General features: G+C 36.2%; 1 protein-coding gene across 1 annotated transcript in view; it reads left to right on the forward strand.

Annotated features, from left to right (window-relative positions):
- Positions 1-15,193, forward strand: part of CNTN6 (contactin 6) — a 180,502-nt gene that overhangs the window by 79,562 nt on the left and 85,747 nt on the right. The window contains exon 6 of the mRNA XM_047096510.1: positions 7,748-7,932. Within this exon, the coding sequence (XP_046952466.1) occupies positions 7,748-7,932 (185 nt within the window). The remainder of the gene's footprint in view (positions 1-7,747; positions 7,933-15,193) is intronic.

The following is a 15,193-nucleotide window of genomic DNA, read 5'->3' on the forward strand; positions in this document are numbered from 1 at the left end:
CTGCTTCACTGTCTTCGATTAAAAATGGCCACTGACAGGATTTTCTGAAATGAGGTTCAAGTTAAGAATAATCCCAAATATAAGCATCTTAGGAAACTGGTTCTCTGTACCAGTTTCTAGTTAAAAACTTAGGATAGCCTGGATTTAAGCTGTGGATAATGAGGTTTAAGAAATCCAGGGGAGAAATATAAACTTTCTCAAATAGCACTAGTAATGAAAATTCTATTTATGGGCTAATAGTATAGAATTGAAGCACAGTTTCTAGTAGTGTGTGAAGAGCTTTAATTTAACTTCCAGTTGAGGTTGGAACGAGGCCAGATGGTTAACAAATGTATACTCCGTCTTCAGATAAAATTAATAGGATGCTCTCTCAGTAAAAGCATAATGACGAGAGAGAATGGAGTAAAAGTCCTTATTTATGGCAATGCTTATTTAAGAAGCACAAAACCAGAGGGGCAGAGGAACAAAGAAAGAGAGAAAAAACTTTGCTGTTATTATTTGGTAGTATTTCATTACTGTGAAATTTCAGGAAACTTGATTTAGCAAATAGTAACCAAATCAGAAAAGGATTTTGCAATGCTCCTTTTGAAATACAAGACTCGTGAGCGCATCACCTATGGTCTGAAGAAACTTTGGATAAGAGAGTTGCTTCAGATTGGTTTTATTTATTGAGCTTTATATACAAGCTAAATTTCTACATTGTATTTGGGAAGACTTTAAAAAAAAAAAGAAGACAAGGAGGGATTGAAGCTAAAAGCAAAATGTTGCCAGATATGGCTGATATTTGCCATTAGGATAATGACAGCACCATGTATTTTGACTTCCCTTCTGTAACAGCACAGTTTCAAGAGATTTAACGATAATCTCCATTCTGAAGACCCCTCAAAGATCCCCCTTGCTCCATGGCATTCTTCATGTATTTATATTTATAAAGTATGCATTTTATTTTTTTTTATTTATTATTTTTTTTAATTTTTTTTTCAACGTTTATTTATTTTTTTTGGGACAGAGAGAGACAGAGCATGAACGGGGGAGGGGCAGAGAGAGAGGGAGACACAGAATCGGAAACAGGCTCCAGGCTCTGAGCCATCAGCCCAGAGCCTGGCGCAGGGCTCGAACTCACAGACCGCGAGATCATGACCTGGCTGAAGTCGGACGCTTAACCGACTGCACCACCCAGGCGCCCCTAAAGTATGCATTTTAAATAGACCTCTTATTTTAAACTAGGATGAACTGCCAGTGAATATTGCATCACTAACATCACCAACATGGACAAACTAGGTAGATCCTAGGGAGAATGCTGAATCCACAGTAGAAGAAGTAGTCTACTAGTGTTTATAATTGAATGGGTGGTAACTCAAAGAATTGGAAGGTGAATCACAATAAATTAGCCTGTACTGGAAGTCTAAGTGGAGGAGAATTGGCAGGCAATAATTTAACAGAAATTACCTGTCTCAACGTGAATTCCATTCCAAAAGGGTAATTAGAATTGTTAACAGCTGCCAGCTGAGTATTTAGCTTAGATGACAAATGGAAGCCATCTGTCACAATGCCTGGTACATAGTAAGCACTCAGTTAATGAGTATTAATATTCACAAAAATGCTCAGGTATCTTACACAGGACTTTGTTTCTCTTTGGAGAACTCTGTATAATTCCTTTCCTCCCTCCCACCATGGTCTTAGATGATTAACCATGTTGGAAAACAAAGGTGGTTCACAGCAAAACATGTAGTATCTCACCTGAGAGATCTCTGCCCTCAGGGTGAGGAAATAAGCATGACCCCTATGATCCGGGACAGTATCCTAGCAGCCTATGTATAAAGCAGTGAGAAGCAGGAAATTACTTCTAGAATCATATGGGTATGTTTGTGTACCTGTTTCATTGACAGTGTGGAGATCTATTTTTAATTTGCAAATGGTTCATAAATCAATTTATGTTGAATGCATAGTGAAAGGAGTCCTTAACAGAGAACAGAAAATAAATAAATAGCAGCTGGGATTTTTCCTTTTGAAATGATAACAATAACATAATAATGATTTTAAATGATTCTCTTAATTTATCATTAACACTCAAATGTAGTGTTTAATGTGTGCTAAACAGCATGTTGAACATGGGACATGGATTGTATCATTTAATCCTCATAAAATCCTGTGAATTATGTACTATTATTAATCCCCATTCCACAAATGAGAACATTCATGTTTATAAGGTGGAACAAAATATAGCTGATAAGTAGCTGATAAGAGCTGCATTCTGCTCTGTACTGCATAAATAGTATTCTATTATGACAGCTTCATTATTATAATTATTATTATTTACATAGCACAGTATGTCTTAGAAAAGTGAGCTTGCATTAACAAACTAGACTCATTACTAACATAATTTCATTTTTTGTAGATTCCAGTTCTTCCCACCCACTGTCCATTTGGGATGCCTTTAGAAAAGACAGAGGGTGTGAAATCTAAAGCAGTTCATTTAGTGTCTTCATAAGAAGTTTCAGGACAAAATGGGAACTTTTGATTAAAATGCATATGTATTTTTATGTAATCTGTGTTTTGCACTTATTCTCTCTGTCTCTATATATCACATTACCAGTGATAATCAGGAGGATCATGGCATTCACATTTAGCAGTGACATAACAAATCTGAAAAAAAATCTCAGCATTTAATTAGTAACTGTGAATTCTTATAAAACCATTTGATTTTTCTCCCATTAGTAATTTTAACATGAAATGTAGTCACAAAATACAGTTGATAAGACTTCTTTTAAAAAAAAAAACTTTTAAAATGTTTGAGTGATTTTTTTGATAGTGTAGTTGCCGTGAGAATTCTAATGTATGGAGTATAAAATGTAATGTCCACCATATTGTTTTTTTTTTTTTAAGTTTATTTATTTTGAGAGAGAGAGAGCACAATATGCATGAGCAGGAGAGGGGCAGAGAGAGGGGGAGAGGGAGAATCCCAAGCAGACTCTACACTGTCAGCACAGACCATGAGATCATGACCTAGGCCGAAATCAAGAGTCAGACACCTAACCAACTGAGACACCCAGGATCCACCAGCAATCCACCATTTTGTATAATTCAGTCACACAGCATCTAAATCCAGGCATCAGAATCTATTTGTCATGTCTTTTGTTGGGGTGGAGGGGAGAGGGTTGAAAGCATCAAGAAAACAACTCAAACAAGCTTAAGCCAAAAAAAAGAAAAAGAAATGTATTGACTTACAGAAATGTTCAAAGAGAGATTTGGGGGGGGGGGGCATCAGGCATGACTTGATCTAGGCGTGTGAAGAATCCCAAGATTCTTGCCTTTGTAGTAGCTTTAGCTTTCAAAGATACTTGCTCCATTTGGTGGGAAGGAAATTGTTGCCTAGAAGTTCCAAGTTTCTATTCTATCTGAGCAAACCACAGTGAAAAAAAAAAAGATTCTCTTTTCAACAGCTCTTCCAAAACCATTCACAGAATTGAGTATTGTTTTCTCTGATTGGTTGTCTTGGTTCTCATAATTGACCAATCCCAGATACTATGGTCCATCTGCTTCTAATGGCAAGACCTTTATCTTGTGCTCTCTCCTGAAGCCAGAGGTCTAGTCCTTTCAATTCAAATCAGATGAAGTAAAGTTAGGAGGCTCTTCAAAGGAAAATCAAAATGCAGACAGAAACCAACCAATGACCCAACCAAATATGGATCCACTGCGATTGAGATTTTAGGACTCTTAATTCTTATACCCTTCTTCAAAATTGAATAATCTTACGTTAGAAGATTATATTATAATCTCCCTAATTAAATGGTTTGTGGGAGAAGATTTATCACTCCGCCCCCAAATGAGGTAAAAAAAAAAAAAAAAAAAGATGTTCTTTTTTATGTGAGAAACTTATCTCTGTGTTCAGCCTTGTGTCTCTTCTACATTTCTATATCCCTTGCCTTTTGCTATTATTCTGGTGTAAATTAGACCTTGTATGTTCCGCAGCCAAGGCTTTCCACTAGGATTCTACTGCTTAGTTCTGGTCTTGTATTCCGCTGATGTTTAATACTTCAGAATACCATTTCTATGTGTGTCTAATAGCCATACCATACTGAGAATTATTTAAGGCTTCCTTAAAATCGATGTTATAATTAAAGTAGAACAAGGCCAGAGCATATTGGGAATTCTACTAAATTGGTTTTCCAAGAAGCAGACCTTGAAAGGATAATTTTTTGCAAGTGGTTGGTTAGAAGAGTTTTTAGAAAGAACCCATGGGAGAATGAAGAAGTGGGACAGGGAAGGAAGAGTAGCCAAGCAGAGTATGGTATCAAGCAAAATGTCATGGAAGTTAAATTTGCCTCAGTCCTGTATGGGAGCTCTGGAGAGACTCACACCTGAGAGATGGCCCCAGCAGGGGCAGGGAAGATAGAATATTTGTATCACAGCATTTAGTCAGTTGTCGATTGATAGCTGTCCCTGGGGATATGTAAATACCTAGCTGCTTTCACCTCTTTGAAGGGAATGTTAGCTACAGCAGCTTGAGGGTGGTTGTCACAAACAGATACAGATACTCAATGTTGAGGGTAATAGCACTTCAGAATCTGTGGTGGCTAAGGGATCAGAAGGCACACAATTAGAGTACTGACACTGTCTGCTGCATTACTTCTATTGGAAAGGTATATCTCTATCGGATATGCCGTTTCATCCATTAATGGAAAAAAGTGTATCGAGAGAGACTTCGGTGCTATCACTGAGTTCTTCTGTGGAAAGTAGGAATAGTTAGGATGGATGGGACGTGTTCTTTTTACCCCAACTTAATTTGGACACTTAAAATGGTGAGCCACTTGGGGCGCCTGGGTGGCGCAGTCGGTTAAGCGTCCGACTTCAACCAGGTCACGATCTCGCGGTCCGTGCGTTCGAGCCCCGCGTCAGGCTCTGGGCTGATGGCTCAGAGCCTGGAGCCTGTTTCCGATTCTGTGTCTCCCTCTCTCTCTGCCCCTCCCCCGTTCATGCTCTGTCTCTCTCTGTCCCAAAAATAAATAAACATTGAAAAAAAAATTAAAAAAAAAAATGGTGAGCCACTTGAATAAACCTTTTTTTTTTTTTAAGGCGGTGGGCGGGGCACCTGGGTGGCTCAGTCAGTTAAGCATCATGATCTCAGCACTCATGGGTTCCAGCCCTGTGTTCAGCTCTGTGCTGCTGGTGCCAAGCCTGGATCCTGCTTTGGATTCTCTGTCTCTCTCTGTCTCTCTTTCTCTCTCTCTCTGTCTCTCTCTCTCTCTCCCTCTCCCTCCTTCCCTGCCTCCCTCCCTCTCCCCCACTCACACTCTTTCTCTGCCTCTCAAAAAATGAATAAACATTAAAAATTAAAAAAAAAATGGAGAGCCACTACTGTAAAACCACAAATGCCAAATCCGTGGGTGATCCTACAAAAGCTGTAGGGTCTGTATTGCCTTCTGATTAAGTACATAGCTTTTAGGGCAAAGAAACTTGGAAATAAATCCTATTTATGCCCTGTAACTATAGGAAAAGTAAATGAAATGACCTTTGCATGTTTTACCCATACATAATACCAGGCACATAGCTCGTGGTTAATAAGCAGTAGCTATTTATTGTGATATCATTACAATTATTTTTATTAAATGCCAAACAGACTCAGATTTAGATAGTTATGTTAAAAATTGACTTCTGTTTTCATAATCAAAATAAAGAACTATTATATAACTGGCAAATACTCAGTCTTTACTGATTTTGTTTTGTCTGAATGCTTTAAGTTAAAAGCGTTTTTCAGTTAAATACTCTTCATGTATTGGTCATAAACCTCAGAGGTACACTGTCATAAAAAAATGGGAAAGGATCATGAATTTAGACAAGTATCTGAGCCTCTATTTATTTTTCTCTTTATAAGTAAATTTTCTTAGAAATTTTTATTACATAGATAATGAATGCTTTTGTAGAAAAATAATGGAAAATAGAGATAAGCAGAAAGAAGAAAATTAAAGGCATTAATATTCCTACTACTCACAGATAATAACTTTCACTGTCTTCACATATGTACAACATATATTTAAAAAATTAGATGATAAGGCATATACTACAAAATTTACCAGACTTGGTGAAGATCTTCCTATATGAATAATTTTTCTTCTAGAATTTCATTTTTATTTGTAGTTTTGTATTTCATAAAATGAATATATATAAGAAAACCAGTTATCTGAGGTTAATTGTTGGTAGGAATATGCCATTCTACTAAAATGTCAACCTAAATTTGTGGTAAGTGGAAAGTCTTTTTAAAAAGACAAAAACTAAGTGTATCATAATAATTATTTTTTGTGTGTTTATAAGAATTCAAGTCACGTTTTTAACTATATACTAATTCTGAGAAGAATAGACAAATCACACACTGACTAGGGGATATGTTTTCTGGCAAATCTATAGGAGCACATGTATGGCTTTCTACGTTGTTTATGTCTTTGATTTGAATGGAAGGGCCATCATTGTTTGCCAATAAAAAATTCCTTGGACTTGATCAATTTTGCTTTATTTGAATCCTCTACTGAGTCACCATCACCAATTTTCTTCAGTTGTTTACTACTCAAATCCCACACCTCGTAGTTAACCACTTTGTATTTCATTAGGTGGTTTCCCCACATTATTTTTGTTAACTTGAAGAAATCCTGTATCTTTGACAAAGTTTACAATTTGGCTTTGCAAAATGATTTACTTTCATTATTATTGTTAATTTAAAAATTTATAATAGAAACATTTAAATCATCTGGAAATCTATTAGGGAAAGAAGAATGACTTGGCAGTAGCAAAGGAAAGATGTTAATGTAAATAGATTAGGGACTGATCTTACAATCCTGCTATAACTTTACATGTAGCCTGCATTTCTTTATATTATATCTGTAAAAAATAAGGCCTTTCTCACCACAAATTTCTAAATTCATCACTCTTTGTTAGCTCTTCAATTCAGATATTGTAAATATATTTTGCTAGTTTAAAAGATATTCATATTAGACTAAAGATATTAGACATAAGATATTAAGCTAAATCTATAAAGGAACTCCACAAATTCTAATGGTACAATGTAAAGTTATCTTTTATGTTATTTATTTATTTATTTTTGGTTTTCATTTTAGATAAGTTATAAATGAGTACATTCTTTTGAGGATGATAAAACCTATACTCCCAATTTATGTAGATCTATTACATAGTACTGGTCCTGCTTGATAATCTAGCTCATTCATCACAGAGGTCTTCAGTTATGTATTAGTACCAATTTAGCTATAGAGCAATCTGTATTTTACTCTTAAAACCTATAATATATAGAAGAAGCTTGCCTACTCTTAAATGTCACATGCTCGCAAAGAATTTCCTGACCACCATATTTACACTGATAAAATCTTGTTCCTATTTCTGCACTCTGTTTCCTTTTTGCAGTTACTGCAATTTACAAATGTATTATTTTTTATTATTTATTTATTGTATGTTTCTCTGCTGGTCTTTAAGCAACATGAGGGTAGATAATGTATCTATTTTATTCATCAATTTATTTCCTGATAATAGCACAATGATTTGTACATAGCAGGCACTTAAGAAGTATTATAAATTGCTGGATGAGTGAATGGTGAATGCTTGCATGATCTGAAAAGTAGTCATAACATAATAGATTGATTGGAAAATTTTCCTTGAGAGTTATTCTTAAGGACACTCTTAATTTATCCTGCTGTCGTAAAGACTAAATCATCTTCTATTCTAATGAAGTATAACTGTTTAGTCCAGTCCCCGATATTAGTTGGAGGAGGTTGGATGGAAACCCGTTGCCAGGGAAAGTCAAGTACAGCAAATCCCAAGCTATTCTTGAAATCCCGAACTTTCAACAGGAAGATGAAGGCTTCTATGAGTGCATTGCAGGCAACCTTCGAGGAAGAAACCTTGCAAAGGGTCAACTCATTTTCTATGGTAAGCTAATAGAATTTCAAAAAGTATATGAAATTTTTGGTAATATCCTTCATAGGAGATAGTGAAGGTCGTTAGCATGGTGTGGAAAATGTCATAGGAGAAATAAAGAAGACACATGTGTAGGTTAGGATGCTTAATACACTAATGGGCAGGTGGGCATGACCATTTTTAAAATACGCTTTTAATTCCATCATGGTCTTTACTTGCTATTATTTATTATAATTGTCTTGAAAGTATCAGCAATGTCACATTAAAGCTATAAAAGTTTATAACACAAAGTACCATAGAATTCAATATATTTCCCATAAAACATTCAGCAACAGCTCATGACAGTCTTAATTATTATCCTAAGTAGAATTCACAAAAGGAGAGACTGACAGGAGAAATATAATACTGAATGGTAGTTTTCAGTATTTGTTTCTATTTCCCAGATTTTGTCTGTTCATATGTAGATAATAGAAAAATAATGTTATTACTACACTTAAAATATATGTTGGTCTCAATTACCAGAATCTCAAACGAAAGCAAATATTATATAAAAATTGGCTTCATGTCTTCTTTTATTCAGACCAAAATACACAGTTGCATAAAGTTTGCTTCTTTTTTTTTACAGAAAATAAACCATAATATATACCCCAGAATTATCAAAATGTTTGGTGCCCTTAAGATATTCTTAACTTATTTTTGCCAAATTTAATATATCAGTACTGGAGAACTTTTTAAGACTGTATTTACACATGACCAAAAATACTTTTCTGTGTGACATGTTTCTGTGTGACATGTTTACAAACAATGATAAAGTAATTGGGGAAAATATGTATTTTTTTCATAACTGGAAAAATCTAAGGTATTGTAATTACCTCATAGGAATAGTGATTGAGTATCCTGTGGGGAGAGTAAATTGTGCATTGATTATATTATTTTCCATTTCCTTTAGAATTTCCTATTTTAACCTTGAATGAAAAGTATTGTTTTATATATATAGAATATTATGTCCTGCTGATTATTCGTCTACAGTTGTAGCTATATATACAGGTATTTTTTAAAACATTCTTTCACATCTAGAATCCATTGTAAATAAAATAGTAAGGATGTGACTGGGAGTTTTGGGTGGCACCAAGATATTAAAGCTTTGGCTAGTTTTTAATAGAGATTTCATTTTTCTATTAAGTAGACAAAGATATAACCCAGTGGTTAAACAGGAAATGAAAGTATTTATAAACCAGAAGTCAATAAGAAAGTGCTTTCTGTACAGAAGCTGTTAGCTTACACAGCAGATTTTACAAATATTAATTCTTGTCATTCTTAATGATAGTAAGAAGTAGAAATATTTGTCATTAGCCATTTAATGAGTCCACATGGTCCTTGTGGGGTAATAACAGATAATTGGTCAATAAGATAAATATTATACTTCTTATTAACCTATTGATTTACTTGTTATCATGCTCCCAAAGGAGCAGAGTATTGACTCAAGTACCTGAGAATTGCATAATACCTGATAATTTTAAGAAAAGAAACGGTTTTATTATATTGCGGTGTTTAAATTCAGAACCCTTTTCTTCTATATTCCATCTTTATTACCTCAAAAAGAAATCTTTAAGTATCATCATTATAGAAAATGATACCATTATAATAATATCATTATAGAAAATGAAACCTATTCAGAGAAGTTAAGTGACTTTCCATAATCACTCAGTAGGGAAAGAAAGAAAATCTAAAATCCAAGCCCATATAGTTGACCTGAAATCCTAGGTCCTTTGTTTCATGCATTTCCTACATTGTTGAAGATTTAAAACTTTGGTCTTTAGAATCTGAAGCATGCAAAGAATTTACGTATTAACAAAATAAATACATTGTAAAGTTATAATTATCTCATTAAGCATTAAAACCATATGTATTTCAAACTTTTACAACCTATGTGAATTTTATATGTATTTATTTCTTCTCCCAGGTCAAACATATGTTAAGAAAATTTCTCAACAATCTTCACAAATTGTAACATTTTGCTAATAACATTCAGAAACATGATTCACTTTCATCCATACATCTACTTCATCTAAGTCTTGCCTTAATATGTCCCTCAAAACTGTGATAATCATATTCTGTAACTGGAAGTTGTCCCGACTTCCACAGGTGATAATCCCAGGCTTAGTTTCTACTACAGTGAGACATCATGATTCCTTCTTCTCAGTGACCAGCTCTCTGAAGGACCTTTTATCTTAGTGGAAGCAGATGTTGCAATGGGAAAACCCTGGAAGTCAGACATACCCGTACAACTTTCAAAGACTCTCAGTCACACTTCTTTCTCCATCCACTGCTACAGTCACCAGCTCTAGGTTTTGTAGGTATAACCTGATAGAGTCTTGTCTCAGGTGCCACACCAAGTCCGTCTTGTTTCCTCCTTCGGTTTTCTTTGTTCTCTTAGAGCCTACTCAGCACTTTGGTACACACAACCTGGGTCTGCTAATATAGAACATCTATACTAACCTTGAATGACAGTGGACAGAAGCCAATGAATAAATGCTTCCTCTTCCTTTTCCTCAGTAGGCAGTTATAAAGACCCCTTAGAAGTTCACAGAGGATCAAGTAACAGTGGCCCATCTTGGTGGCTAACTTAATAACTGACCCTTGCATTGCCTCTTTCCTTCCCTGTAGACTCTTCCTCTTCCTGATGCCTTATCTTTGGGCTGGCATTCCTAACAGGCAAAATGAACACTACCCCTTAACTTAGGCTCTGCTTTCAGGGTTCAAAGTTTGGCTTCTCTGTTTTTTAACTATGTCTTCTCGAGCAGGTTATCTCACATGTCTGCAAACATCTCTACAAATGACTAGAGGGAGAATTAACTGCAATTACATATCTAGCTTATAAAAGCCTGCAATTCCGAAGGAAATTGCATTCACTCCTACGTATCTGAGGACAGACCTAAATAAAAGAGGGATAAATGACACAGCCAGGCAGCCTCCTGTCATTTTATGAAAGAACATTTGGCAGATCCTCACCACACCAGGGACTATCCAAAATGACCAAGCGGAAGAATTCCCCTCAGAAGAATCTCCAGGAAATAACAACAGCTAATGAGCTGATCAAAAAGGATTTAAATAATATAACAGAAAGTGAATTTAGAATAATAGTCATAAAATTAATCGCTGGGCTGGAAAACAGCATACAGGACAGCAGAGAATCTCTTGCTACAGAGATCAAGGGACTAAGGAACAGTCACGAGGAGCTGAAAAACGCTTTAAAGGAAATGCAAAACAAAATGCAAACCACCACGGCTCGGATGGAAGAGGCAGAGGAGAGAATAGGTGAACTAGAAGATAAAGTTATGGAAAAAGAGGAAGCTGAGAAAAAGAGAGATAAAAAAATCCAGGAGTATGAGGGGAAAATTAGAGAACTAAGTGATACACTAAAAAGAAATAATATACGCATAATTGGTATCCCAGAGGAGGAAGAGAGAGGGAAAGGTGCTGAAGGGGTACTTGAAGAAATTATAGCTGAGAACTTCCCTGAACTGGGGAAGGAAAAAGGCATTGAAATCCAAGAGGCACAGAGAACTCCCTTCAGACGTAACTTGAATCGATCTTCTGCACGACATATCATAGTGAAACTGGCAAAATACAAGGATAAAGAGAAAATTCTGAAAGCAGCAAGGGGTAAACGTGCCCTCACATATAAAGGGAGACCTATAAGACTCGTGACTGATCTCTCTTTTGAAACTTGGCAGGCCAGAAAGAATTGGCACGAGATTTTCAGGGTGCTAGACAGCAAAAATATGCAGCCGAGAATCCTTTATCCAGCAAGTCTGTCATTTAGAATAGAAGGAGAGATAAAGGTCTTCCCAAACAAACAAAAACTGAAGGAATTTGTCACCACTAAACCAGCCCTACAAGAGATCCTAAGGGGGACCCTGTGAGACAAAGTACCAGAGACATCACTACAAGCATAAAACATACAGACATCACAATGACTCTAAACCCGTATCTTTCTATAATAACACTGAATGTAAATGGATTAAATGCGCCAACCAAAAGACATAGGGTATCAGAATGGATAAAAAAACAAGACCCATCTATTTGCTGTCTACAAGAGACTCATTTTAGACCTGAGGACACCTTTAGATTCAGAGTGAGGGGATGGAGAACTATTTCTCATGCTACTGGAAGCCAGAAGAAAGCTGGAGTAGCCATACTTATATCAGACAAACTAGACTTTAAATTAAAGGCTGTAACAAGAGATGAAGAAGGACATTATATAATAGTTACAGGGTCTATCCATCAGGAAGAGCTAACAATTATAAATGTCTATGCGCCGAATATGGGAGCCCCCAAATATATAAAACAATTACTCATAAACAGAAGCAACCTTATTGATAAGAATGTGGTAATTGCTGGGGACTTTAACACCCCACTTACAGAAATGGATAGATCATCTAGACACACGGTCAATAAAGAAACAAGGGCCCTGAATGAGACACTGGATCAGATGGACTTGACAGATATATTTAGAACTCTGCATCCCAAAGCAACAGAATATACTTTCTTCTCGAGTGCACATGGAACATTCTCCAAGATAGATCATATACTGGGTCACAAAACAGCCCTTCATAAGTTTACAAGAATTGAAATTATACCATGCATACTTTCAGACCACAATGCTATGAAGCTTGAAATCAACCACAGGAAAAAGTCTGGAAAACCTCCAAAAGCATGGAGGTTAAAGAACACCCTACTAACGAATGAGTGGGTCAACCAGGCAATTAGAGAAGAAATCAAAAAATATATGGAAACAAACGAAAATGAAAATACAACAATCCAAACGCTTTGGGACGCAGCGAAGGCAGTCCTGAGAGGAAAATACATTGCAATCCAGGCCTATCTCCAGAAACAAGAAAAATCCCAAATACAAAATCTAACAGCACACCTAAAGGAAATAGAAGCAGAACAGCAAAGGCAGCCTAAACCCAGCAGAAGAAGAGAAATAATAAAGATCAGAGCAGAAATAAACAATATAGAATCTAAAAAAACTGTAGAGCAGATCAACGAAACCAAGAGTTGGTTTTTTGAAAAAATAAACAAAATTGACAAACCTCTAGCCAGGCTTCTCAAAAAGAAAAGGGAGATGACCCAAATAGATAAAATCATGAATGAAAATGGAATTATTACAACCAATCCCTCAGAGATACAAACAATTATCAGGGAATACTATGAAAAATTATATGCCAACAAATTGGACAACCTGGAAGAAATGGACAAATTCCTGAACACCCACACTCTTCCAAAACTCAATCAGGAGGAAATAGAAAGCTTGAACAGACCCATAACCAGCGAAGAAATTGAATCGGTTATCAAAAATCTCCAACAAATAAGAGTCCAGGACCAGATGGCTTCCCAGGGGAGTTCTACCAGACGTTTAAAGCAGAGATAATACCTATCCTTCTCAAGCTATTCCAAGAAATAGAAAGGGAAGGAAAACTTCCAGACTCATTCTATGAAGCCAGTATTACTTTGATTCCTAAACCAGACAGAGACCCAGTAAAAAAAGAGAACTACAGGCCAATATCCCTGATGAATATGGATGCAAAAATTCTCAATAAGATACTAGCAAATCGAATTCAACAGCATATAAAAAGAATTATTCACCATGATCAAGTGGGATTCATTCCTGGGATGCAGGGCTGGTTCAACATTCGCAAATCAATCAACGTGATACATCACATTAACAAAAAAAAAGAGAAGAACCATATGATCCTGTCAATCGATGCAGAAAAGGCCTTTGACAAAATCCAGCACCCTTTCTTAATAAAAACCCTTGAGAAAGTCGGGATAGAAGGAACATACTTAAACATCATAAAAGCCATTTATGAAAAGCCCACAGCTAACATCATCCTCAACGGGGAAAAACTGAGAGCTTTTTCCCTGAGATCAGGAACACGACAGGGATGCCCACTCTCACCGCTGTTGTTTAACATAGTGCTGGAAGTTCTAGCATCAGCAATCAGACAACAAAAGGAAATCAAAGGCATCAAAATTGGCAAAGATGAAGTCAAGCTTTCGCTTTTTGCAGATGACATGATATTATACATGGAAAATCCGATAGACTCCACCAAAAGTCTGCTAGAACTGATCCATGAATTCAGCAAAGTTGCAGGATACAAAATCAATGTACAGAAATCAGTTGCATTGTTATACACTAACAATGAAGCCACAGAAAGACAAATAAAGAAACTGATCCCATTCACAATTGCACCAAGAAGCATAAAATACCTAGGAATAAATCTAACCAAAGATGTAAAGGATCTGTATGCTGAAAACTATAGAAAGCTTATGAAGGTAATTGAAGAAGATTTAAAGAAATGGAAAGACATTCCCTGCTCATGGATTGGAAAAATAAATATTGTCAAAATGTCAATACTACCCAAAGCTATCTACACATTCAATGCAATCCCAATCAAAATTGCACCAGCATTCTTCTCGAAACTAGAACAAGCAATCCTAAAATTCATATGGAACCACAAAAGGCCCCGAATAGCCAAAGGAATTTTGAAGAAGAAGACCAAAGCAGGAGGCATCACAATCCCAGACTTTAGCCTCTACTACAAAGCTGTCATCATCAAGACAGCATGGTATTGGCACAAAAACAGACACACGGACCAATGGAATAGAATAGAAACCCCAGAACTAGACCCACAAACGTATGGCCAACTCATCTTTGACAAAGCAGGAAAGAACATCCAATGGAAAAAAGACAGCCTCTTTAACAAATGGTGCTGGGAGAACTGGACAGCAACATGCAGAAGGTTGAAACTAGACCACTTTCTCACACCATTTACAAAAATAAACTCAAAATGGATAAAGGACCTAAATGTGAGACAGGAAACCATCAAAACCTTAGAGGAGAAAGCAGGAAAAGACCTCTCTGACCTCAGCCGTAGCAATCTCTTACTCGACACATCTCCAAAGGCAAGGGAATTAAAAGCAAAAGTGAATTACTGGGACCTTATGAAGATAAAAAGCTTCTGCACAGCAAAGGAAACAACCAACAAAACTAAAAGGCAACCAACGGAATGGGAAAAGATATTTGCAAATGACATATCGGACAAAGGGCTAGTATCTAAAATCTATAAAGAGCTCACCAAACTCCACACCCGAAAAACAAATAACCCAGTGAAGAAATGGGCAGAAAACATGAATAGACACTTCTCTAAAGAAGACATCCAGATGGCCAACAGGCACATGAAAAGATGTTCAGCGTCGCTCCTTA

The sequence above is a fragment of the Lynx rufus genome, unplaced genomic scaffold (assembly GCF_022079265.1).
Source record: "Lynx rufus isolate CCGP_SWC_20201006 ecotype Redwood Valley unplaced genomic scaffold, mLynRuf1.p SCAF_4, whole genome shotgun sequence".
NCBI lineage: Eukaryota > Metazoa > Chordata > Mammalia > Carnivora > Felidae > Lynx > Lynx rufus.